The 27,156-nt window shown below is 46.5% G+C and overlaps 1 protein-coding gene across 3 annotated transcripts in view; it reads right to left on the minus strand.

Annotated features, from left to right (window-relative positions):
• Positions 1 to 327: 327 nt before the first annotated feature.
• Chd6 (chromodomain helicase DNA binding protein 6) overlaps positions 328 to 27,156 on the minus strand; it is a 113,660-nt gene continuing 86,831 nt past the window's right edge. For all 3 annotated transcript variants that reach the window (XM_032904672.1, XM_032904670.1, XM_032904673.1), the window contains exons 27-36: positions 23,363 to 23,423; positions 22,559 to 22,775; positions 20,845 to 21,053; positions 18,221 to 19,792; positions 15,120 to 15,271; positions 14,537 to 14,743; positions 13,040 to 13,492; positions 10,604 to 10,795; positions 9,663 to 9,782; positions 328 to 3,476 (exon numbers count right to left, since the gene is read on the minus strand). In XM_032904672.1, the coding sequence (XP_032760563.1) occupies positions 2,589 to 3,476; positions 9,663 to 9,782; positions 10,604 to 10,795; positions 13,040 to 13,492; positions 14,537 to 14,743; positions 15,120 to 15,271; positions 18,221 to 19,792; positions 20,845 to 21,053; positions 22,559 to 22,775; positions 23,363 to 23,423 (4,071 nt within the window). In that variant the 3' untranslated portion in view covers positions 328 to 2,588. The remainder of the gene's footprint in view (positions 3,477 to 9,662; positions 9,783 to 10,603; positions 10,796 to 13,039; positions 13,493 to 14,536; positions 14,744 to 15,119; positions 15,272 to 18,220; positions 19,793 to 20,844; positions 21,054 to 22,558; positions 22,776 to 23,362; positions 23,424 to 27,156) is intronic.

The raw sequence follows: 27,156 nt of genomic DNA on the forward strand, positions 1-27,156 counted from the left end.
GCCTACCTCCTTTAGAGTTTCCAGGTTCTGGTGAGACGTGCTGTATGGGTTGGGTTTAAAGAAGTATCTATAGGGAGAACCTTTGGGCTGGTCCTGGAGGGAGGCTACACTGCTAACTCCTTTCCATGGCACAATTTGATCTGTGTTCTGATAGTAGAGGTGGGTCAGGTCAGCTCCCAAGAATGTTGTCCAGCAGAAATCAGGCACCTAGAAGGACTGTAGATTCCTGGTATACAGGATACATTCATAAAATGCCCAGGTAGCCAGACATCCAAGTGCTAGTGAAATCCTTAATATAAATCTGAATTTTGAACTCCTTTTTAAGTCCAGGATCAAGACCACAGACAATTTATTACGTGAGACATGGGTGAAGAATGACCAAGGGAAGTTATGGCTGTGAGTGACATGGAATTAGATGAAGAGGCTCAAGTTTGCTGAAGAGAGTTTAAATTTGGCTTTTGCTCTCGGAACGTTAAAATAATCATAAGAAGCACGTATGCCTTACAGAGCAAATAATCCACAGTGTCAAGTTCATTTTGCAAACAGTATCACAACAGCAGTCAACAGAAGCCTAAACACCCGAGAGCTAACATACAGGTTTGGTAAGATATAGCAAGGGGTGCGCATGCTGGTGGTTAAGCCAGGTCCACACTGAACCCCGTGACCTACTTGGAGGTCTAAGTGGGAGCTGGGAGAGGAGCTCTCCACATGAAACAACACAGGAGACAACAGAAGAGCAGACTCTGCTGGGTGTCTATAATGCTCATTTGCAGTAAGGCTTTCAAGATACAGGAGTTTTTATAGCATTTGTATTTTAAGGATTTAGGGCAAATACATTTTTTTCTACTTGATAAAAAGAAAATTAGTACTTAAAAGGTTCAAAAATATATTGATTGCGTGTTTCTTTTACATAAATAAATTATATTGATTTTTAGGATTTAACAGCTGAAAAGCCCTGTCTGCTTCCACTGGAGGCAGAACTGAGCAGAATGTTAGTTCAACAGTGAACAGCATTTCTAAGAAATCTGTTATCAGCATCACAGACCTTCTACACTACAAAGACGCCATTAAATATCATTTATTCAGTTCTTGGATTCTTTCTTATAGATCAGTAATAGAATTTCTAGTTTATATCTATGATTCATAAAACTGGGACTCTCTGTTTTGAAAATACACCTGATTGGCTTTTTTTTCGGTCACAATTTAACAGACTTCTTTGAGATGCTCATTTTAACATTTACATAATTTATAACCCCAAATGTATAAAAGACAATGACAAAAATCATCATAAATAAATAATGCAAACTGAAATAGCATGCCAAACTTTCGGACCTTCTGATAAATTAGCAAAACTGTAACAGAAACAGTAAAAATAAACACAGTCAACTGTGACACCGAAGTGAACCTGGTACTCGGGACACCCACCACCTGTCCAGCCCCTGAGCCTGTGCCCTAGAGAACTGGGCTTGGCTGGTTCAAGTCTCAGCAGGAGCTGTCCACGGAGGAGACCATCAGGAGGGACATGATGTGAGGGTGAGGGGAAAGAAACCTGGAAGCAGAAGCGCAGCCAAGTGGGCTCTCTCTGCTCAGTTTTTCAACACAGAGCTGGAGAGAGCACGCTGCTGACTAACAGAACCTTGCCTGACTGACAATTTGGAATTTGGGCCCAACTCTAAGATACAGTCCGAGTAGAGAGAAAATGGAGAGGGACAAAACTTCACAGTTGCAATGTAAAAGATGGTGTTTTGACACGCTAGGCTGACGGCAGAATCTAGCAAGTGCTGAGTGATTACCTTCCTAGGCTCCAAAAGGCCTGGCTCTGGGTGAAAAAAGCACAAAATGAAGTCCAGCAGGTTTCTTAAGAGGGGACGTGAGTGCCAGCAGCACCCATGGGCCCTGAGCAGCGCCCTCCCAGCTGCTGCAGTAACTCGAGGTGCTGAAGGGTCTCAGATTCGGCAGAGACGACAGGTATACTGCCTAGCTGGCCAGTATTTCTTCTTGCTTAAGAGGGGGAACTCTATTACTACCTGGAAGGTCCCTCTTTGAAAGAAGCCATCAGTCTGTGCACTTGAGCCATTGGTTTACATGCTGTAGACTAAACTACTCAGTGACCATGATAAAATAGGGACACCTGAACTACGAAAGTACACACGGACACTTCCCATCGTGTGCCTTTTGGTTTCCTTGACCTGTCCTTCTTATTCTGTTGCTCACTTTCGTCTTTGCTCTTTGGCCCCACAGTGAATCCCTAGCCAGTTTTCTTCTGCCATTTCTTCCTCAGGAGAGTGGGACTTGAAAGAGAAGGGGAAGGGGTTATGTCACCAAGCACTGTATCAACTGTGATTGCTGGAATGAACCGGATAAAAGAAAGAATTCTGTGCCTCCTAGACTAGGCAGGTGACACTTATCTAACGAAGTGGCAAGACCCTGCAACTATTAACATGTTACCATAGTTCTCAGACAGGAAATTAGGTAGGTAATATTACTGATGAAAACACAGGTTCTTATGAAGGGGAAGTGAGGGAAGTAACAAACCTTTATGGGATAAGAAACTTACAAGTCACAATAATTTCTTAAATGAAAAAGTTCTAATTGGTATCATCGTTGGAGTCTTTGAGCCCCTCTTCCCTGGCCTGTGCCACGTGTTCTCTCTCTGGGGACACAGTGACACTGGACTCGGTGCAGTTCTGATCACTGCCTGGCTCCCTCTCACACGCAGAAGCAGGCTCTGGGATGGGGTTGTCCCCCTTTGTTTTCTTCTTTTTCCTCTTCTGGGTCTCTAGACCGGCCATCTCTGAGTGTCTACCCTGCTGCATGGCTGGCAGAGCCATGCCCATGCCAGGGGAGAGAAACATGGAAGGGTAGATGAGTCCAGGAGACACTCCTGGGATGAGAAATGGGTTGAAAGCCACAGGACTACTTGTAGTTATTGTGGGTTCGGACTGATCAGAAAATGGACTAGGGCCAGGCTTATCTTCGACCAGAGTGTCTGCTTTCACATCACGGCCACTCAGCTCGTCCTCTGTAGTTTTTTCAGTGGCTGAGGCACCACTTTTTGTGCTTGCGAGAGACGCTGATGCAGTGGTCGTGCAGGTGGTTGCCATGGGTGTGTTGAGGAGTCCGCCAACACCAAACATCTGGGGCACTGCGGCCATGCCTGGCAGCATCATAGGCAGCATGCTCAGGGTGTTTTTGACGTCTTCACCAGTAGGCATGGTGGCAAAACCAGCTGGGAAGCCCACCAGCCCAGTGAGAGGAATGCCTGGAATATTTCTCACATTCTGCAATCCTACCAGGTCCATCCCTGCAATCAGCCCATTCATGAACAGTGGTCCCATTCCAGAAGGAGAGTCTGCTACAATGGCTGGAGCTTTGAGGAGCTCATTCCGAGGCCGCCTCCCCCTCCTGCGGGGGCCTGCATCTCGAAGCACAGGTTCGGCTAGGGTGTGATTGAATTTGCTTTCTGGGAGAAACCCCTGAAAAAGGACAAAGAAACAATGGATATTGAAATTACCAGATGGCAAGTGGTGGCTGCAACTGTGTCCTGGTATAGCTTATCCCCAGTCCCACACAGGGCTCTAGTATAAGACAGTATCTCCTGTCCAAAGGCCCAGGGGCTTTGCCTCTCAGAGGCTAAAAGCACTTAGTGGCAAGGGAGCAACCAGATGCCTGTTCTCATCAAACAGTGCTTCCAATACTGACTGGCAAGAGCCGTTTGCCACTGTATGAGAAACTGGAAGAGGTGGGAAGGGGAGACCAGCACTGACAGTGCCTGGGGTCTTGATTCTTAAGGCCACAATCCCTTTACTGAACATTCCAGCTATCTTTCTCACAACAAAATTATACTGACACAGCAGAGCACCTAGAGTGTGCTAGGTGGGGCTTTGGAGTCAGATGCACTCAAGTTTAAAGGCAGACTGGGGAACAGTAGAGCTGACGGTGAGCTTAGAATAGGTCAGCTTTGGTTGGGGGGGAGGGAAGAGGGGGGAGGGAGGGGAGGGAGGGGAGGGAGGGGGGGAGAGAGGAGAGAGAGAGAGAGAGAGAGAGAGAGAGACAAGGCACAAGCTGAAGCCATTTGTGAGCCTTACACCCCAGAGTGACACGTTTAACATTCTGCCCAGAGCACTTACTGGGACTTGGGATGCTAATGAGGGCACAGCCCAGTGTGCTCTGAATTCCTAGAAGTTCTGAGTTGAAATGGAAAAGGATGTGTGCACACAGCCTGTAGAAATGAAGGACCCTGAGCACTGCTGAACAATGCCACTCGAGTAAATAAGGCTCTAGTTTCCCTTTTTTTTTTTTTTTTTTTTTTTGGTTCTTTTTTTCGGAGCTGGGGACCGAACCCAGGGCCTTGCGCTTCCTAGGCAAGCACTCTACCACTGAGCTAAATCCCCAACCCCTCTAGTTTCCCTTAAGAAAGGTCCCATATCTTTCTTCTTTTTGGAGTTTTCCCCACCCCCAATCTTTTATTAGATTTTTAAAAAAGTGAGAGTGTGTGTGTGTGTGTGTGTGTGTGTGTGTGTGTGTGTGTGTGTGTGTGTGTTTTAAAGATAGTCTCTCTATATAACTAGAACTCACTCTGGCCTTAAACTCACAGAGATCTGCCTGCCTCTGCCTTGTGAGAGTTGGGATTAAAGGCACTCTAATTTTTTTAATTAGCAAAAACCTCCACAGTTAGCACTTCTGCTCCTAAGACTCATAATGTCACCTAGCACTAAACCTATGGACCTGTCCCCACCATGCTTTATCAGGATCACAGCACAGAGCACGCTGTGCACATGGCCTTGATGGGGTGACAGGCAGGGAAGACAAGTGGGAAGGGTGGTGGAGGCTGCAGCAGAGACCAGGGTCTGCTTGTGCAGAGGTCACAGAAGCTACTGAAGTTTTAATAGCTTTACCTCCTGTAAAAGGAGAAACCCATTTCTTCCACAAGAAGGTGATATTCTCTCTGTCTCCTCTCTTTCTCTGTCTGTCTGTCTGTCTGTCTCTGCCTGTCTATCTCTTTCTGTGCTGCCTGCAAGCCCTGGACATAGGTTACTGCACATCTCTCTGCTGTCCTTCCTATCCCTGCTGTGTGGTTTATCAGGTTTGCAGATCTCCAGGATTACAACCTTGTGTTGTTGGGCAGCCTCCACCCTTTCTCACACAGGTGAGATACGAGAAAGCACCTCATGTTGATGGCTGTTCTTTCCCATGCACACAAAGGGGAGGCCCGCTGCCCTTATCTCCTCCCCGTAGTTCTTTTCACAGTGTCCCTTCAGTTCTAGCAAGCACGGAACCAGGGTACTCAGCGGGCCAGTGCTAGGTCTTGTGCCATTGCACACAGCACCAAGGCAGTGTGCTGCAGCCATTGCCCCTGTGTGGATGAGTTCAGCATCTCCTCCAGCTGATCTGGTTCCTCCTCAGAGTGCAGAGTGAGTGCACAGCAAGGATCTGCAGGGAAGCAGGACTACAGCTGCCTGTCTGAGACTCAGAGGCGGTGTTCTGACTGCACTCCTCAACAGAGCAGACAGGGGAGGTGCAAGTCTTACTAACAGACACCACAGAGCCAGAGGAACTCTACTGTTAGGGTATTGGGCCTTAGAACATGGAGGGGAAGCCTCAGAAATGAAGTGTATCTGGGCTTGGAGACTGGGTTTCGAGCAGGTAAGGAATCTAGCTCCTGAGACTGCTACAGAAATCTACTCATAGCTCGTGTTTCCCACTGCTTTCCCTAACTCTGCTCTCCCAGAACTATTAAAAAACAGAACACTCAACAGAGCCCTTCTTGCAGGGTAGCCATGGGTTTTGGTCACACTAGTTTCAGGCTTTCAGTGAGGTGTAAGAACAGGCATGGCAGGCTCCAGGAGAAGCACACAGGAGGCACATTTCCCCGCAGGGAGTAGTCAGCCCTGAAAAAGCTGTTCGGGAATGAGTGGTGACAGGAAGAGCAGCAATGGAAACGCCACCGCAGTAGCCAACCCGAGGGCCCCATCACCGTCTCTCAACTCCTCTCAGCTCACTGTCAGTCGGTGTGAGTGTCACCTCCTCTCAGCTCACTGTCAGTTGGTGTGAGTGTCACGTCACAGAAACCAACAACTCATGGACACATGACTCAAGTGTTTGAGTCCCCAGAAAGCTATTTTTGAAGTGCTATACTTGTCCTTCACTTTCCCAAAGACTATTCAAGAGAAAAAAAAACAAACAAAAAACCCCAGAGTTATCACAGACAAAAAGCTTTATTATGCCAATGCTGAGAGAACTTTTCAAAAGCCTTACTTTAGTCTCACTGATCTAGAAGGAACCTCTTCAACAGTTACAGCAGGGGTTCTTCCCTTCCAAAACCGAGGGGCAAGGAGCACCATGGGCTGGGCGGGTAACCCTGAGCACCAGGCTCTTTCCCATTACATCATGCCGCGTCTCTCCTCCTGACAGAGCCACACGCCGGCAGTATGCCAGGATGGGTTCTCTGCAGTGTACAGGGCAAGGGGCTCACTCTGGTTTTGAGGTATTCACTAGAAATAAACTCCTGGCTACTTATTTCTAGAGAGAGAATAAGGACTGAAGGACGAGATCCAGCTAAAAAATGATGTCTACCGCTAGATCTTAAGCTCACTGACACAACCGTCTTGCTCTGGGCCTCTGCACACCATGCCATCTTGGTCCCTTGCTTGTCAATCACCTCACTTGCTGAGTACAGCTGCATCCCATGGCTTCTCTGAGGCCTGTATCCCATGGCTTCTCTCTCTGAGGCCTGCATCCCATGGCTTCTCTCTCTGAGGCCTGCATCCCATGGCTTCTCTGAGGCTCTTCTCTGCTGCCTGCCTACGGCAGAGAGCCAGGCAAGGAGCTGGGGAGTTTTCTTCCCTTGCTCCACACGCTCTAGCTCCTCCATGACTGTCCACTGTGAGGCACAGTCCACTCCAAAGTCTTTCTGCTAGGGTGAAAAAGGCCTGGCACGTGATATCCCCTCAGGCTCCAGGCCATTTAAGAGCGTCCTCTCCCAGCCCTGGCCAAGAGTTGCAGATAGAGCAAGCATACACACAGGGTCCTCTGAGAAACGAAAACTCGATGGGGAGTTGGACAGCTCTTTTCTCCTCAGGTGCAGAGAGCAGAAAAGCCCAGGTGAAGAGAACCATTTGTGTACAGTGTAGAAAGCACTGTTAGAGGAAGTCAGCCCTCAACACTTCCTGTGGAGAAGGGCTGGCTGCTTCAGCCACCCAGATGCTGCCCACCACAGACAGGTGCCCCTCCCAGCAGCACTGCGACCACACACAGCAGCCAAATCAGGCTTTGGCAGCTCTCCATCCTGGTAATTATACCCTGGAGAGCAAACCTGCTTCCTCTTCCAGAGGAGGCCTAGAGAGAGCACTTGGGGAGCAAGAAGAGCTCTGTCTGTGTCACGTCAGATGACTGCGTGGCATTTTAACCCACTAACAGCCTCATCGACAGAGGATGGCAATTATTCCAACCCTCGCCTTCTTGGATAGGAGCAACAGGACAGTGACTAAGTCATTTTTGCTACTGTTACAAAGGCTTATCCAACAAGAACTGGGTGAAAAGAGACCTGGGAACTAAAATGTTTAGAAATCCCCAAAGCAAAACAACACAAAGCCAGACAATACCAGGTCTGCAGGCATATTTGGAATCACTGGTAAATCTGAGTGTCCCATGTGTGACAGTGGTGGTATCTAGATAGTTACAGCATATCTGCAGCAATAAAATGAAGATCTCTCTACACTAGATGCATGTATACAGATACGACTTATAAGCAAAGCTAGGTCTCAAGGCCCTTGGTATTAGTTATATGGACCTTAGGCAGATAAATCTCAGCATATATAGCTGGACTCTGAGCTCAAACCAAGCTCCTTGTGGGTTTTAATCTATTTTTACAAGGGGCAGGGTTTCTGACTTGGACTTAAAATGTTGTTATATATAAATAAATATATAAAATGTATTGAAATCCCACTCCCAAAGGTAGGGATAGTGAGGGCTTCATGGTAATGAGCTCATGGGGAGCAACTCCTTATGAACGGGTTAGAGCCCCCTAAGATATCCCAGAGAGCGTATTTGTCAGTCCCCATGTGAGAATGCAGCAAGATGGTTATGAATACTGGACCTTCACTAGATATTCAACCTTCAGTTTCTGAGCCTTGAGAACTATGGGAAATCAGTTTGTGTTGTCTCTAAGCTTTTGGCACACCCACTTGAATAGTTTAAGAGTCCCTTTGGGAGAGAAGAGGCAGAGCCCTGGCAGAGCTATGGAGGACCACTGCCCACCTACGTGCTGGGAAGACTGAGCAGCCCTGGGGCTGGGCAGACAAAAGCTTCCTATTCTCGCCTCAGTGTAGAACAGGAACCTCAGGCAGGGAATGAGATTTCATAAAGGAAGGAGATGCGACACAGAGATGAGGTTGGCTGATGGGTTTGCTGGCAAAGTGTCAGTGCTTGTAAAGGAGTAATGAGCATTAATTTTCAGGGAATATGAAGGAAATCGCTGGGAATGTAGAAAGAAACAAGAAGGCCAATGGCATGTCTGCAAACCAACAACTCAGGGATTGCAACAGGACAGGAACTTCCCTGACCTTTCTCAAGACACTGACTGCATGCTGAGGCCCAGGGGAAGACTGGGCAAGTGTAGGTGGGATAGAAACAGAAGCAGCTGTAACACATGGTAAGAACAGTCTTCCCCAGAGCAAGGAAAGGAAGATGTAAGGTAGGAAGGATGACCTTTCAATGTGACAGATTTGAGGGACTGACCAGGCCAGCCTTGAGGTAGTGGTGGCAGCACATACAAATGAAGGCAGTTGTTCATGGAGATGCTTGGTGAGTGACAAAAGTCAGCGACAACTCCTTTCTGCCAAGAAGAGTGACTAGAGTGGGTAGTGTTTGCAGCTGAGATAAGAAAGCCCAGCGGTGATCCCACCTAGGAAGCTGATGCTGTGATGCTGTAATGCTGTAGCTGACTGGAGAGCTGAGGAGTGTCCAGGAGAGCTTGCATTTATGGAAAAGCTGGGGAAGAGCAAATGCCTCTACAGGAAATTTCTAGAAGCTCCTCTCTGGGATGCACTAAGAGATAAAATGTTCATGATATGCAGTGGGCCCACTGGCAAATGGGAAATGTCACTGCTGCCCCCTAGAGGTTAGGACTTTTCTATTCCAAGTTTGTATCCATCTGTAAACTATAATTAACTCAGCTTCGTTAGACTCCGAGTATTCTGTGGATGTCTTTGAAGCTGGCTCCAGTCTTAGCTTCTATAATAGGAAAAGAGCAACGCTTAGAGTCAGCTCTTCTCCACTGCCAGTGCAGCAGCACTAGGAAGAACATCGTATTTAAATGGTCACTAACAACGTAGGTCAGACATGGAGGGTTCCTCCATGGCATCTATTAGCCTGGAAACAGAGACTGCTGTGTAGAGCTAAGGACTGATCCTGTGTGACCGTATGAACAGGTTTAACCCACTGTTTAGGGGGTGAGGATGGAAAACATGACCTCAGAGGACACGTAGCTGTTGCACAGGCCTGTGGCACTTACTGTGGTTTAAGCTTTCTGTGCTGGCCTCTTGTCCTGTGGGAAAATGTCATCCAGCCCCCACTGCTCAGCGGGGCTTTCTCCCAAGTGTGCAAGGCATGGCACCATCAAGATGATCCCCTTGTTCCCACACCCACGACCCTCTTCCTACCCTCAGTCCTGGCTCCTTGGGGACAGCAGGAACCCTCTCCTCTCCACCTAGAGAGCCGATGTCTAATTTTCCAGGTTCTTTGCAGCGTGGTCTCCTCTGCTTGGGTTTGTCTGAAAAACTCTAGGAGGTTAATGGAGAAGAATGTTACAGAGCATCCTGCCACAGTCTGGTATGGTGGAGCTTTTCAGTTGGTCTTGTTCTTTTCTCAATAATGGCACTTTACACAGATATGTAACACCAGCCTTCACTTAGTCTCTCCTTGAGGTGTCAGGACTCTTACGCAGGCTGGGAAACAAGCTGTGCAGGCCCCGTGCCCTGGCTGGCCCTGGAGCTGACTTCCCAGCTCCCGGGCACCTGACTAGCTGGTTCTGCGGGTCTTGTGTGAGTGTCTCCGTCCTGTACACGCTCTATCTGTGTATCTTATGAGTCAGACGGGGTGGGAATGAGCACATGAGCAAGTAAGAAAAGAAGAACCGAGACTGAACACCAGTGCTCAGGAGCTGTCTTATGGGCTCCTAACTGGGAGAACGCAGAGCAAAGGCATCAGGTGACTTGAATGAGAATCTCAGCAGAGCAGTTAGAAGCACAGAGCCCCTCAGAAGTACCAATAAAGTAGCTAGGAGAAACTTTCATCAAGTGGCAGAGCTTACACAACCTAAGGACTTCTTTGTGAACTTAAGATTCTGTGCTGTGTGTCATTTCTGGGGAGATACTGAGGAAGGGGGTAAACTTGAGTCTGTTCTTGTAACTTTTGCGATTTCTATTATTGGAAAATTTAGCTAGGATTTAAACGTTAAAAACCAAAACCAAAAAAAAAATCCTTAATATGAAGCTGTCAGTCAACAGATTTCTTCCAAATAGCTTCCACCTTCTAGTTTGTGTCAACTGTCCCAAGTGAGCAGTGAGCTAACAGTGGTCGGGATAGCAACCCCAACACTTACTGCCCCAAAGCCAGGAACATCCAAGGAGTAGTCAGCCTGCTGCCGCAGCCAGTCCAGTAGGCTCTTGCTGGGAACAGCCTTCTCAGCCTGGCTGCTGGCTGCTGCTGCTGGCTCAGAAGCTGAGGAAGCAGCTCCTGGCCCTTCAGGGTGTGTGGTGTTCAGGGTAGTCTGTCCTGCGTCTTCATGGACTTCCTGGATTAAGACAAAAATGAGAAATCGTGATGGCAAGATCAAGTGAGTTCCTGAAACACACGCCTTGCTCACACCAGTCACAGGGCTACGGTAGAGCATGGGGTACTGGACTTTTCCAGCTGTTCCCACTTGATCCTCACCACTGGGCGTTTGGATTTCAACCCACCGTACCACCAACTACTTTTACACATGCTAGGTACTCACCCTGACTGCCCACTACCCTGTCTACTCGGCAGGCCTGACCACCGTCCTAATTTCCATCCCTTTGTCATCGCCTCTCACTGTCCCGGCACTGCCTCCTTGGTCTAGCATTCTGTTCAGATTCCTCACATCCCAGAAAATGTCATGCTGGGGTTTACTCACCTGTTCCTCCCCTGTGGCTTGACTGCGTCTCCCTCAGCTCAGCATCACCAAAACAAACAACGGTGCTAACAGTGCTTGCCTCCACAAATTAAAAAATTATCCAGGAGAAAAAGAAAGATATTTTTTTCCTACTGGTCACTCCTTTGGAGTACAATGAGCACTAGAGGGAAATCACTGCTTGGGTCTTTCCATGAGCCTTTAACAGTGGGGAGGGAGCTTGCTCTCAGCATGAAGGCAGCTGGGGAGGTGGTTCAGTAAGTACAGAGCTCAACTTGTGCACACGAAGACCAAGTACAGTCCCAGGAAATCATGTCCCTTTTTTTTTTTGAAAAAGTGGGGAACAAGCCAGATGGAACAGGAAAGATGGCTCAGTGGTTAAGAGCACTGGGTATTTTTCTCAAACCTACATGCTGGTGTGGAACTATCTGTAACTTCAGTTCCAGGGGATCTGATGCCTTCTTCTGGACTCTGTGGGCCAGGCATACATGTGGTACATATATACACATTTAGCTAAAACTCATATAGATAAAACAAGAATAAGTAAATCTAAACTTCACCAAAACCCAAGACTTAAAAACAAAACCAAACCCTAGGTGGCAGCACGTGCTTGTAAGGCCAAAGCTGGGAAGGTGGAAACTGGTGGATCCCTGAGCTCAGGGCTCAGCCAGCTTGGCCTAACTGGTAAGCTTCCAGGCCAGTGAGAGATCCATCTCAAAAAACCAAACAGTGGATGCTACCTGAAGAATCACACACGCACACACACTTCTACCCCAGACCAGTGAAATCAGAACTGGCAAATGTGGGGTCCCACTGACTAAGTGACTAAGGTCGGAAGTTTGAGTCCACAAACTTGAGACAAGCCTGAGCAATACTGAGATTCCACCACCCCTGCCCACCTAAAAAAAGGTTAGAATGTAAATGCCACACTGTTAAGATGAAAACACAAGACTAAACAAACAGTAAAATTAGTCTACAGAACTAGACAGAGAAGAAGATATGCCTCTTCCACCTCTCACATTATATGTAAAACCTGAGAGGAAGACACAGCCAAATAGCACAGGTCTGCACTCATGTCCTTAGTGCTAGAGAACGAAGCTCTCGGTCTGGCTTCCTGCTGTACCGTGGCAGCTGATCAACTGAGGGTCATTTTTAAAAGCTTTTAAACTTCAAGTCGTCATTTTTTTTTATAGAGTTGTGAGGCTCTAATTATGAAAATCTCTGAACACAGTACTTGGTACACAGCAGGTACTCAGGAAAAACTGTTATTATGCATTTAAAAAATACCCTATGAAATATTTTTATATTTTTATTTTTCAAGGTTTTAAAAAATACCCAAACTCAAAACACAACATCAGGCACTAAACAAAGTCTAAAGAAGATTTTCCCCAACCTCCTCTATGGCTCATAATGACCTTCATTAGTTAAGAATGCACTGCTTCTGTGAGTCCTCACAGCAGTTGCCTTAGATGCTGTAGGACCAGAATACAGCTTGTCGGCTTGTCGGTGTGCCCCTTATCAGTGTCAGATCAAAGCCAAGATCAGCCTTCCATCTCCCACACCTCAGCTCCTGGAGAGCCTTGCTGTGACCGAGGAATGCTGCCTGTCACCTGGCCTTGCTTATTCTCATGCCGGTGGCTCTCTTTTGAAGCACTCACTGTAGGATTTGGGTTGCTTTTATTTGAAATAAGACCCTTTGGTTCACTTTTCCAGGCTGTATGCATTAAGGGTCACCAATGCGTTACTATCATCTATTCTAGAAAAGATGGAGGACATTTCATAATGACAGAAAACAAGAACAAAACTTAAAAATGAAATACTTGATGTCTGAGAAATAAATTTCTCAACGTAGAATGGTTTTAACTTGTGGCCTCATATACTCACCAAGATTCCAGCCTGAAGTGTTTGCTCCTTCAGAAAGATGAGGTCCATCCCTCCTTCAATATGTTTTCGTCTCCCTCTTCGCCTTCTCATGGCAGCATCATCCCTCCTGAGGCTTCCATTGACGATCTGTCCAGTTACTGGGTGGATTAGGCCAGCTTGCAGAATTCCAGACAAGTCCATACCGAGGGCTCCTTGAAGTGAGCTGATAGCACCAATCTTAGGGGTGCTGGCACTTACTGGGAAAGGAGATGTGGCTCCTGGAGACCCCTCTGATGAGCAGGAGAGGTCTATAGCTGACTCCCCATGCCAGCCATTGAGGACAATGGGGGGACGCCCATGGCTGGCAGAGTATTCTTCTAGGCTCCGAGCTTTGGCATCCCTTTCCACCTCAAACTCATAGGGACGTCTGTGCTTTTGTTCATCTTTTGTGAATACTGGGGCTAAGAAGCTCTCCTGTGAACACACATGGCAAGAAATTTGAATATAACTTCTGTGGCCAAACACCAGCTCCTTCTCCAGGTCTCATTTCTCCAGGCCTTACGTTATTCCCTGCTCTTCTCTGTGACCACAAGGGTCCTCAAATGCTAGTGCTAAAGCACCAGATGGCTTATTAGACCTAGACTCTACTCTGGTGAGTCTACATTTTTTACAGGCTTCCAGACTTTACCTGTAGTTGCAAGCATAAGCCCAGGGATTCTTAGCCTCAGCTACACATCAGAATCATTTGGGAAGTTCAAACAAAACGAAACAACTCAGTCTCTGAGCTACACCAGACCAAGAGAATCAGAGCCAGCAGTTTTTCAAGGTTTCTGGCTGCGTCTAAAGTGCAGTCAAGTCAGATTCAGTGTGCGAATAACTTCTAATCGCTCACCTTCCTTCCATATAAACACCCCTTTCTGCTCTGATTTCATAATTGGTATCTGTCTTCTAAGGACTTAAAGACCCCATTCTCTCCCCAAGTCACAGTTTATTGCTTTTTCTTCTTCTATTCTGTAGCCTACAATGTTTTCTCTGCAGCATTCTTATCTGGCATGTCTTTTTTTTTTTTTTCTTTCTTTCTTTCTTTGCTTCCCCTGACAACCTGCAGGCTCTAGTTTAGGAATAAAACCCTGCTTTTACTTCTTTGTACCAAAACTCTTTTTAAAAACACTTTTCCTCCATGAGACAGGGTTTCTTTTTGTGTAGCCCTGGCTGTCCTGGAACTCAACTCCTTAGACTAGGCTGGCTTCCAACTCATAGAGATCTGCCTGCCTCTGCCCTCTGAGCGCTGGGATTAAAAGTGTGCACCATCAAACTACCCAACCCCACTGGTTTATATCAAAACTTTTAATAGTTTTCCACAGTCTACAGAATAAGGTCCAGAGTCATAATTAATACTAACTACCTGACTGAAAAACTAAACCAAAACCCCCAAACACTTGTTGAATAAATGACTCAACGGAAACATGGGATGTTGCTGCTGTTCTCATAGGTAGCCCATACCAGCCATAACCTCACCTTTTGGATCTGGGCTGCCAATGCTGCACCATTGCTGAAGCTGTGTTCGGTTGCTTCTGGCTCTGAGAGGCTGCTTCGAGAACCTGCACTGCTGGATAACACTGGCGTGGGCAGTGTACCTGAGGGCTCGTACTGGTGGCTGCAGGGCCACTTCCCCTTTAACACCACATGGCAAATATTATCTAGGCGGTTAATTATCACACGGTCCTGGGGAAAAGAATAGCAGGACTTAGAAATCAGTTTCAAGTTACCCAAGTCTGCAAAGTCCCTGAGAGCAGGGGCTAAATTTTTCACAATTTGCTGAATAGAAAGGAGTGTTCAGACACTCGCTACACAATCTATAAATGTCATAATCTGGGCAATAAAGAATAAATCTTCAGTGCTACGACCAGGGGCAACTTGCCATTTTCCTCTTATTGTCTAAGTAATCTGGTGAATAGTATGCCTTTTCCCCTTAGTGTATCACCTTAATGTCCACGTGTATACAGCTAAGCTTGTCCAGCAGAAGCATTTTGTAAGGTTTAATGCAAAGGAATCAAAGCTGGGAATGGCGCGAGTGGAGGATGCAAGCTCTGGGAGATACCTTTGGCCATTCTGAGAAGGAATAGAGGGTTTTTTCCTGCAGGAGCTGAGCAATGGTGGGAGCCCGCACTTCCTGTGCCTCTTCCCCAAGGTCTCCTGCAATGCCTGATGCCGAACTCTTACTCTCCTCCTCAGAGTATTTGCCTGGGTAGTCTGCAAAGACAGGTTAAAAACAAACAAACAACTAGATGGTTGGGAAAGGCTAGTGACCTGAGGGTCCTGACATGTAAAACTGTCTTTACTTAGTCTACTCAGTTCTGATTTATTTTAAATTAGTTAAACCAGAGGCAGATCCTGCTAGGGTCACTGAGATATCTAAGATTACCTAAACATTCCTTGCTAGCTTAGAAAACAAGACACTAAACACTATTTTGACAGTTAAAAAGAGGAATGAAGTGTGGTAAACCAATAGGATGATATTAAGGAGTCAGGATTCATGTAAAAAGTGAAGCAAATGAGCCTGAGCTTTACCTTAAGGTCAAAGACACACACACACACACACACACACGCATCACGCACGCACGCACGCACGCACGCACGCACGCACGCACGCACGCATTTACGCACATTTTTTAGAGCAAGGTCTCATTATGCAGCCCTGGCTGGCCTGGAACTCACTGTGTAGACCAGGTTGGTTTTAAAATTAAGGCTCTACCTGTCTCTGTCTCCTCGGTGGTGGGATTAAAAGAGTGTGCCATCATGCTAGGCAAGGTGAAAGTTAATTTTTTTGTGGTCTGGAATCTCAAAGACCTAATAAGTAATGACAGAGAATAAGTAGAGGGTAGTAAAATGTTCCAGGTGGAAACTCAGACTTTTCTCTATCCCTTTTCTCAGACAAGGGATGTGTGTTACTTCCCACTGTGAAATGAGTCTCCCAGGGAGCCAACAGAAGCTCTTTCCTATGAGCAGTCTTGCTAGGGCTGGTGGATTTAGGAATAAACAAGACAGCTAGCTGGAGTCTGAGCTTGTAATGTTCTCCCTGCTTCACAGGGGAGAGAGGAAACCACATAAAGGAACAGCTAGACTGTTGCAGTGCTGTACAGGGAGCAAACACCCACAGCAAGGTGGCTCTCACAAATAATCCCACTATGCCAGAAGCAGAGGAAGAAAGGCTGGGACTCTGAGGCTAGACACATCTACAGAGTAAGAGCCTGTGTCGGCCCCCATACCCAGGCTAAAAACATCCAAAGAGAGGAAAACATGATGTGCTGACAGGGAATGAAGGGAAGGCTTGTTCAAAGTAGGTTAATTAACGGGGATGGCTGTGGAAGGGCAGGGCACGATAAGGAACCAAGACAGCCAGGAGCAGGGATCACCTGGTTATCCTGAGGCCTGTAAATCATGACCTAGAACTGGCTTCTGCTCTGGAGTTAATGGAAGCAGCAGTGAGAGGTCTGAAGCAGGGGGACAACCCTTAAAGAGCATTAGTAAGCTACTGTTCTCTCAGGACTTCAGGTTTTCTCATTTCCAGGGTGGGCTAACCTACCTGCACTACTTCTCCCACATCTCTGTGGGTGCTGCTCTGTGGTGTGCATCGGTGCCAGCACTTCTCCTAATCACAGAGTTGGCAGCCTCACCGCCCCCACCACAGAAAGGAGGATCGTTTTCCTCTAACTCACATTTACCTCGGGCTCATTTGTCTGCATTTCTAGTACCCATCTTTTTGGTGATTTATTTATTTACCACAACAGGGGCCAAAAAGTGATGTGAGTCTTATAATTTGATACACGGCATGATCTGTGTTGTCTCAGGTTAAAAGGAATCCAGGAGCATGGTTACTTACAGACAGGTCCTCCTAGCCTGGCTTGGTCCCAAGTCCATCAAGTTATTTTCAGTTCAGTTTCCAAGTTCTTACTGTAGCTACTATGTACATTTTAACTTGGGTTCAGTACCATTAGTTATTAATTAGTGATTAAAAACTAAAGGTAGAAATTTGTAAAAAATGGCAATACGGGTTGGGGAGATAGGTCAGGGGATAGACAACTGTGGGGTTAACTATGCAAGCAGGAGGGCCTGTACTTGGATCCCCAGAAACCACAAAAGCTGGGCATGCTGGCCTAACACCAGTGCTGGGAAATCTGTAGAGACAGGCTAATCCCAGGGGCTCACTGGCTAGCCGGTCTAACTGAACTAGGTTCAGTGCAAGAACACATATACAAAACACAAATAAAAATTAAAAAAACAAAAAGAATCTATATGACCCAAGATGGTCAGGCTTTTCTCTCTCCCACTTAATAAAGGCCATTCCTGTCTCACTCCTGGTGTACCAGGCTCAGGGCCAGATAATGGCAAGAAGAAACCATCTACTTTGCTCATCCTCACACATCCTCCTGGACCTCCCACCTCACGGTATGTATGTATGTTCCTACAAAGTATGAAGAATTTCAGGTCACCCAGATTTTTTTCTTTTCTTGAGGGAGGGTCTCACTGTACTGGCTGGTTTTAAACTCAAGGGATCCACCTACCACTGTCTCCTGAATGCTGAGATTAAAGGTTTATGTCACCACACCAGGCTTGAAACTCCTCCTGATTTCCCATTTAAGGCTTCCCTATTTAAAAAGACCAAATCTACGTTTTCAGTTGTTTGCAACTGTTATTTTTATTCGTGTTCAGTTCTAAAAAAAACCTAACACAAACGCCCTGACATAAAGCACAGGGTTTTGACGATAACACCAACAACTGCTTTCTATGCTCACCTCAACAAGGCCAACTTGACTTGTATTTTTGGAGTTCCTGCAAATTAATGCACCTGTATTAGTTGCAGGTCTCTTACCAAAGCTGCTCTACTTCAGCTAGCTCAGTGCAGGAGTGTAGGTACAAAGCGTTTCCCTGTGCCCGTTTGCATCCTCTGCACGTAAGCACAGTCCCTCTAGGTAATATGGCTGAGGCAGTGCAGGCACTGACTGTCCACAGTCACCCCAGTTCTCTGGGTGACTCAGCTGAACTACTCTGCTGAATTTACAGATCAAGACCTTGTCTGTACCTCTTGGGTTTACCCACATGGTGGGGGTGGGTAGGCCCACTTTAGGAGTTAGAACTAGCGACTGTGGCTCTGCCAGCATCCCTCTTCCCATCACACGTACACAGCTATGCATACTGTACCTTGACTGTGGCAGGCTCCATCCTTCTCATAATCATCTTTATTCTCAAAATCCATTTCTTCTGATTTGGGTTCACTTCCCTCGGGAACATACATGGAGAAACTCTTCCCCCCCTCTGAACTTTCTTTCCACGGTTCTTTTAAAAGCTCATGCTTCAGTTTAAATGGCTCTGTTGGAATAATAGCAGGCTCACCTTCTACTGTGGTATGATTGGCTTGGCTTCTGTACGGGTCTGGCTCGTAAGCCTTGGGTTTCTCTCCTTCAGGTTCCTCGCTCCCCAGGCTATGTGCCCACCTTTCAATGTGTTTGCAGTGGCACTGACTGGCTGAGGGAGGAAAGACCCTCTGTGGCCCAGGAGTCTTGCTTCCCACCTCCAGCCTTCCTTTCTTGGCTTCATCTTGGTGGAAGCTGAGGTTCTTTCCCCTTGGGATGCTTGCAGTGGGCTTGGTGAAATCTAAGACCTCTGGCTTTTCTGTGGTGCTTGCTACTATGGCTAAGGTTTCGTTCTCATTTTCTTCCTCTTCCTCATCACTCTGATTCAAAATCAACTTGTTTTCTAAACTCTTGTTTTCTAATAAATCAATTAATTGCTGATCTGATGAGAAGTTTCTTTTGGAGTCATAGACACTAAGGCTGCACAGATCTACAAACCCACTTTCGTGCCCTGTATCTAAGGTAGGGGAAGCTAAGCATCTGGCCTCCAGGCGGCCTCTGCTTTCAGGGCTCCGTCCTGTCTCGCTGCAGCAGGGCTCCCCTTCTTCTGAGATCGATACCAACAAATGCTTTCCATTTTTAATATTCATCTTAGCCACTCCTGCTTCTAAGCTGCTCATGAGAGAGGAAGCTGAAGTAATTTCTGCCTCAATACCAGGAAGCTGGCAGCTCTCGTCTCTGCTGGCTGAGACGGTGACAGTCTTTTTTCTGGACTGCATGTTGGTACTTGGGGCCTCCTGAAAAGATCGTGGCTCCTGGCTGAGTCCTGTCTTGCCATACATCATGTTCTCCAAAGACTCCGGCAGCAAGCTTTCATCATGGTCCAGAGAGATGACTTCCTGAACTTTGGAAACAAAGTTTTCACAGGTTATGTCAGGCAGGGCAGCCTCAGGCAGGCAGAGATGGTCATCCCTGCTGTCCATCTTCACCAGATTCTCTGGTTCACTTTCAAGAGACTCTGAAGTCCTACTCATTGGCGTATACGTAAGAGACTCGTATAGTTTAGAATTGCCCTGGTAAAGGCAACAGAGACTTCCAGGAGCCTGGGTGTCGGTTCTTTTGTGTTGGGCATAGTTTCTATAGGCATCTAGGAAGGACAGCTGGGGGTCATTCATGATGTAATAGTCAGTGCGGTTGAGCCCATGTTTGGCGGTGCCAATAAGTAGGTCTCGATCATGTTTCCCACATTCCCACCAGACTGGGAGGTAGAGGCTGGGCCTGCAAAGCTGGAGGCGCTCATGCAGTTGAGGACACGTGAGCACCTGCTCACGGACTTTCCTCAGTAGTTCAATGCGGTACAGAGTCTTTGCTGCCCGTTCCTCGGTGATGGGCTCAACATAGATGCTGGCATCAGGGGGACCTGGAGAGAACACACAGAGCTTTACACACAAGGCTGCTGTAAAACAGAAACCAGCAATGGTTCCCACTTAAAACAATGGTATCTGGGGTTGGGGATTTGGCTCAGTAGTAGAGCACTTACCTAGGAAGCACAAGGTCCTGGGTTCGGTCCCCAGCCCTAAAAAAAAAAAAAAAAAAAAAAACAACAACAAAAAAAAAAAACAACAAAAAAAAACAATGGTATCTGTTCTCCAACTTCCAAAAAATCCTGATACAATCATTCCTGTCTCAAGGGCCGTAAGGAGAGGCACTGAAAAGCCATTCCGTTTAAGGTGGCAGAGCAGGAGTCGAATGAAGTCTCAGCAGTATGACTGAAGGGTCCACATTAGCTCCCCGACTCCAATGAACACACTTTAAAACCAAGCCACGTTTGGGGCAAGAGGCTCAATGCTTGTTTCTGGTTTCCTACAATGCGGCAACTTGGCCCAGAACAATTTAACCAAACATAGAGGCTGGAGGGGGAACAGGGGGAAGGAAGCTGGGTTGAATTCCAACCAGGCGGAAAGGTTGCCTCAGAAGGGTTGCCTACTGGGCCAGAAGGTATCTCAACGACAGCACTTATTTTACCTAAGCTAATAACATAGAAAACACTTAGTTCTTCCTCTGTGCACCTTGGTGCATGCCTGGTGCCGTCATACAGGTGCTGAGAACTGAACTCAGGTCCTCTCCAAGAGCAACATGTGCCCTTAATTGTTAAACCATTTCTCCAGCTCCTAGATCTTGATCATAAAAAGCAAAACAAAACAAACCACCCTATATTTGGAAAGCATAGTTAATGTTGACCTATGAACACTGCCGTGAGGCGTTAACTAAATTTCAGCTTTCACACAAATTATGCCTTTGGGGAACTTGAAGATCTGAATTACGAGTTCACAGACCTCCAACACCTGCCCATCTTTATCAGAATTCTTCAGAAAGACTTCGCTTTTATAGCTCAGCTATGGTGCTTCTGCAATGTCAACTTAACATGCTCTCTTCCCACCTCCCTGCTGACACGGTGACAAGTTTCCTCACCATCATCTTTCCACGTGGGAAGACGACACACATTCCGACACATGGCTACAAAACTATAAAAATAGTGCTCCAGGCTCTCATCTGACTTCTTGTCCAAACGAGAAATGACGCGGAACTGTGTCCAGTCAAAGGCTTTCTTTTCTTGGTCATACACAACACCGAAGGAAGACACGGTTCTATAGAAGTCGGCTTGTTCTCTTCTAGTCCACCTGAGAGTTAAGGAGAGGAAAGGTGAGCTGTTTTGTCCCTTTAGAAGCAGGATCTTGCTGTGACCCTGGGACCCAAGCTAGTCTTGAGTTCGAGATCTGCCTGCACCCTCTTCCTGAGTTCTGGGATTACACATCTGTATTGCTAAGCTTGGCTTATCCTTTATTAAGAGAGCCAACTACTTACTAAAGCACACACTGTAGGAGCCTGTAAATCCAGAGAGCAGGTGAGCTGGCGTGTATATTTTATTGTCTATCTTTAAGTCAAGCAGGGTAGAGAGGCTCACACCTACTCCCAAAGACAGAGCTACTTTCAAATCCTCAGCTCCCCTTCTGGTATTCATCTCTGTTTTTCAAAGTCAGGTATGTAGACCGTGCTATTTCTTGGTCATTGATTTTTATCTAGTTAAACTTTCACTTATAAGAGATAAAGGCTAAAATATTAAAAACACCACCTACTGTATTTTGTCTCTCCCTCATGACACTGAATGCAGGCTCTGGGGTCTTTCTGTTCCATCTCATTCACCCTCTCCTACTGAGAAGGCAAGGGCTCTGACTCCCATCTTCCCTGAGTTTCTCTCTCCTACTAAGTGGGTGGTGGCCGATGTCAGTCAGCTTCGCTTGGACACAAAAGTCCTCAACAGCGTTGAGACAGTACTTAGAGGTAAGCTCCTGTCACCTGTCACCACAATCTTTATGACAGCTTCTTGGGTATGGTGCTCCATCCCAGCTGGGAACAGAGGTTGGGATGAGGAATCAGTGGAAGAATGAGAAAAAGGAAGGGGATCTGTGGGGTTGGGGATTTAGCTCAGTGGTAGAGCGCTTGCCTAGCAAGCATAAGGCCTTGGGTTTGGTCCTCAGCTCCGAAAAAAAGGAAAAAAAAGGAAGGGGATCTGTAGCTGTGTGAGATACCCTTCCAAATTTTGTATTGTCAGAGGGAGCACAGAGAAAAAAAATGGAATTTTCTATCTTTTAATTTGCTGGACTTTGCCTCTGAAGAAAAATAGTCTAAAGACTGAGAACGGCAGCTCTGCTGTGTTCATTCCCAGCCTTACTGGCCTATGGCCAATATGATCAAGTAGCTATGCGCATATACACTTTCTTTCTGGGTTTGGGTTTTGTATGTACTCACTGATCTCAAAGTCTTGATAAACATGAGATTATAGTAGGACAGCTTCAACACACATTATTCCTTTTGTTGTTACAAGAATCAGGGGATTTAAAACGGTATGACATATATCAGTGTGGTGTTTTAAAGCTACATTCCTGAAACTGGGGTCTGACTTCTGGAATAACACGTTAGACAGGCTTACACCCAGGCATTATGCACAGAGGGTCCTAGATCTATCTGCCTCCCCACACACTATTGGAGGTTGTGGTTAAGAAACTCTGAAGACAATCTATCACCTGGGACTAACCCATGTACCTCTAGCTATTAGCCTTCCTTGTCCCCTTTACCCAGTGACCAGTTAGTTTAACATGCTTTCTTGCACTGGCTATTATGTTACCTTTTTTGGGCTTCCTTGTTGATGAGGTCCATGTCTGAAGTTCTCCTGAACACCTCCTCCTGAACCCAGTATCCTTGGTTACCTGGGCCTAGGATTTCAGGTCTGCACAGCTCCTTGCGGTTGCAGCGCTGGTAAATAGTGACCAGACGCCTTAGTCGAGCAGTGAGGGCAGAGGAAACTGGCCAGGGTGATTTGTCTGGGTCGGAGCCATCCTGGGCTTCAAACATCAGTGAGGACATTAGTATTTACACATGCAAATGCAACAAGAGGGTCTTTCCTTGTTTGTTTAAATACAAAGAAAACAGGCGTAGTAACTTAAAACAGCTGCTTTAATGTCAGTCAGGAGTGAGGCTAGTGGGAAAGGCAACCCTTTTGCTTTAAAAACAGCTTTACATTGTGGTCAGTGCCCTTCTTGCTTAAATACACCTCTTTCTGGAGGGCAGAATCACTCTATAGAAAGGAAAGAGCAAAATTCTGTCGCCTTCTTCACAGTCATGGTTTCTATGCAGCTGACCTTTCCAACTACCAAAGCTCCAGTCCAGTTTGAGCTGAGGTACAATCACTGCACATCAGTGAGACCACAGTGCCTTCTTTACTGGTCAGCTGCTGTCCTGAAGACAGCACTTGTTTACTTTCGCATCTGATATTAAGTGGAGGAACTCAGAGACATGTGTCACTCTAGGGAAGCTTGATACAGGTCAACTTACTTTTAAGTCTCCTTAAAGATAGCATTGATTTATATAAACTCCACAGTAACTACAAACTGGGACCTTACTTTTCTTTGCCTGCAGGACACAGTCTCACCTGCCTGGCTGTCATCCTTCTTTTCACCAAAAATGCCATCACTTCCATCACTGGGACTCGCCTAGGGATAAATGAAGCCATTGCATCAGCGAAACTGCAGCCCAGAAGAAACCACTGAGAAAGGCCCTGCTGCAAGGACAATGCATGCACAGAGAGGCCTGTGGACATCATAAGACCCAGACAGGCCTCAGAACATGGCTCACTTATGCAATTCCTCTCACATGCCCTCCCCCAGAGCGTCTTCCCACAGAGAATCAGGTTAAGGGATGGGAACTCAATTTCATTTTATAGGCACCATTTCTGTTTTTAGTTGTGAATTTAAATGTTTTGCCACCACCACTGGCAATTTAATACTGTCATCTCACAAAGAAAATTTTGGTTTTTCACTGTGAAAAGGGGTCAGTTACTGTTCATTACGGACATGGACACTTTTTTTTTTTTTTAAACAAAACTTGACTGCTCCAGACATGGGCCCCAGTGGTGTAAAACCCCAGGAACTTAAAATTAAGATCTGAAGCTCCAAACAAACCTGGAGGAAGAGCAGAAGCACAAAATTCGTTATGTCAGTGCATTAACAAAACTGGCCGAGCAGACTGCTTCATTAGCTCTATCCTGTCTCAAAGCAAAACTTGACAAACGTTCTTTTCAGATGATGATTTGGGACTGGAAAAGGAGATGCCCAAGTTAAGACTGTTCTACTTGGAAGAGGATGGGAAACAGGAAGACTGTGGCGGTGGGTGGCGTGGCCCCTGTCTAGGCTGTTCACTAGTGGGCTTTATTGACAGCTCTTGCTCGCTCCTGGGCAGGAGACAGGTGCTCTGACCCAGTGAAGGTGGTTAGAAACATACAGCCTCCAAGAATCAAAACTCGAAACATTAAGGCCCTGAAGCCATGCTTGGATCCAGGAGCGAAAAACCCTAGAGAGAGAGTAGAGAGAATGCGGAGAAAGAAGTCTATTTTCTGAATACATTATTTCTCCTGTGTAGAATAATGGGGGTGGCGGCGCAGGACCCTTCACATGGCTCCTCTGGTTATCACAACTGTCTCTGGGGACAGAACTATCACTATTTGTGTCTCGCAGATCCAGAAAACTGCCCAGGAGGCTTGGTGAGCCGCTCAGCATCTCAGGCTAAAACATGGGCTTCAAACACAAGTAATCTGACTTAAGGACCAAGCTGAAAGGTACCAAGAGAGTTCCAGATAAGCTTGGCTTTGGAGAGTGAAAAGACACTCAGAACTGGGGAGCCCTAGCTAAGCTGCCTTCTACTGTCCAGAACTATCTCCTGCTATTTAACAGAGCAGAAACCTGAGGATAATCTATGTTGCCATTTTGAAAGGACATCAGAAAGTGCCACCTCATCCTACTCCTCAGTAAAACAAAAAACCCTACTACATCTTATGTCTTCCAGCCAAAAAGATCCGTTTTAGATGTGGCTAGACCATCTGTGAGGTACTTTGAACGCTGACATTTTAAGTACAGATACTGGCAGGGGAAAATACTCTTCAGCAGATAAAGAAAGCATGGGTGGTAGAGTGCACCAGCCTATGAAGCAGAGCGACACGTTCCCTCTCAAGCCATAATGGCAGCTGACAAGGGCTCGCCTACAGCTACAGCTCCCACTGTGGTGTGAAGCTAGCACAGTCTTCTTCTCCAGTCTATCTATCTGGCAGTTTCTGCTGGGACATTTAGTAAATGTGAGTCATCCTTGAGTAAACACTCACGGAGGAAAATTCTTGGTACTAATAAGTGCTTTTTCTGTATCCCATCTTTTGTAAAGCATTTCTCCTCAACAGAATGACAGAACATGGCCAAGTAACCCAATGAATGTGAGTTTGATGCACAGGAAGCGACAGTTGTTGGTACAGAGAAGGACTCACAGCTGAGCTCACAGTCTAACACGGAACACCAGTTTCTGCTTACATAGGGAAGACATCTTCATCTTAGAAATATGAGCTGACTTCAGGTAAGGGACCCAGAGTGCTGACGACAGGGGACAGACAGAACACAATTTCTCCATCCTGAGATCAAAAGCCTCTGTTCTTTGGCTTTGGGCAAGACGCTTCCTTCTCTCTAAGGTGTGCTTGTTCTTTTTGCAGATGGAGAAAGTACTATCCAGCTTATTACAGGGTGGTTGTGGAGCATGATTAATCTACATGCAGGCACAAAGCACTGACAGCCAGTGGCTGGGAGAGGGGATGTAACGAGCAGGACTTAGCATTGCTCCTTTCCCTGGAGCACATGCTCTTATGCGGACTCCCGAGAACCAGCAGCAGCAACAGCACCACTGAGGCTATGGAGTCTCGGGAAAAGGCTGCACAGGCTGTAGTCAGTACTGCCTAAGAATTTTTAAAGATTTACTGTTAACAATGTTTGAAGTTGGAGAATGTGTGGAGTGGGGAAGCTGTTATGGTAGTCGCCAGTGGTGAAGAGGAGACTCAGACTCAGAGGTGGCTGCTGAGGCGCTGGTACCCCCTATGCAGCAGGTGAACGCACACACCGTGTGCCCGCCCTCCAAAGCACTGCCAGCATCTGAGAGTGGCACGGCTGTGTGCATGACTCTTCCCTCCTGAGGACTGAGTACATATCCTTACTCAAAACTAGAAGGCCCAGTCCCTTCTGCTCAGGGCTGCTCCTCCAGGATTTTGTCTTGGTTGAGGTGGCAGCAGCAGTGCAGACTTGGATCTGCAGACTCAGGATTTCTCCTATGCTTTTACCAAATCCAAGTGTCAACACAGCTGTTGGCCAAATAACAAGTACCCGGTAAATGCTAGGCTTCAGGACTATACAAGTGGAAGAATCAGAAGCGTTAGCCCCGGGGACTCTGTCTGGTGGGTAAGAGGGAAAGACAAGCAGTGGCTGTGCGCACAGTCCCATAAGCAACATAGAACATCAACTAGGGGCTGCTGGGACAGGTCTAAGAGGTGACTCTTGAGCTTAAGAGGAAGAAAGGAGTCTGCAGAACGCAAGAGGTCTGAAATAGAGTCAAAAAGACCCTGCTGGTGTTTTCATTTTGCAAGAAAGGAAGGGTCAAGCATCTGACCTTTGTATAAGCTTTGTGTACAAAGTAGATATAAAAACAGTTGGCATCAAGCAAGGGTGTCTATCACAGACCTGCAGGATCTGGAAGAATGTGAGCAGACAAGAGATTCTCCTGTGTCCTTCGGTTTGGTTAGGACTTAGGCAGCTGACTGAGACTATGTGCTCTAATTCCGTACAAAGAGGAAAGAATGATGCCTGTTTGTAAGTATGAACAAAATTTACATACAAATAATACTGAGTTTAGAATATCTTCAACCCTTTAACCCACAAGAAATGGGTTCTTGTTTGGTTCCTGACTAAAGGTTCCTTACAGTAGGATTTGACCAGTTAAGTCATAAAATTTCCTTATAAGTTTTTCCCCTCCTAATCCCTCATCTCCTATTGGCCACAATTCCATCCTATTATGGCTTTACTATTTTAGAAAGTACCCAAGACGCAGCCTAGATATGGGCCGTCGGAACTGCAGCACAGCACAGACAGTACCTGCCACAAGGTACTGTGGTAACAAAAGCTGTTTCATTACTTGTTGTTATCTTTGTTGACAGAGATGCTAACCTTCCCAATATGCATACAGGTATGATAAACACGGCTGACAATTCTGGGTTTGCGACCATTCGAAACACAAACACTCTTTTTTTTTTTTTTTTTTTTTTTTTTTTTTTTCCGGGCTGGGGACCGAACCCAGGGCCTTGCGCTTCCTAGGCAAGCGCTCTACCACTGAGCTAAATCCCCAACCCCACAAACACTCTTAAAA

The sequence above is a fragment of the Rattus rattus genome, chromosome 5 (assembly GCF_011064425.1).
Source record: "Rattus rattus isolate New Zealand chromosome 5, Rrattus_CSIRO_v1, whole genome shotgun sequence".
In the NCBI taxonomy this organism is placed as follows: domain Eukaryota; kingdom Metazoa; phylum Chordata; class Mammalia; order Rodentia; family Muridae; genus Rattus; species Rattus rattus.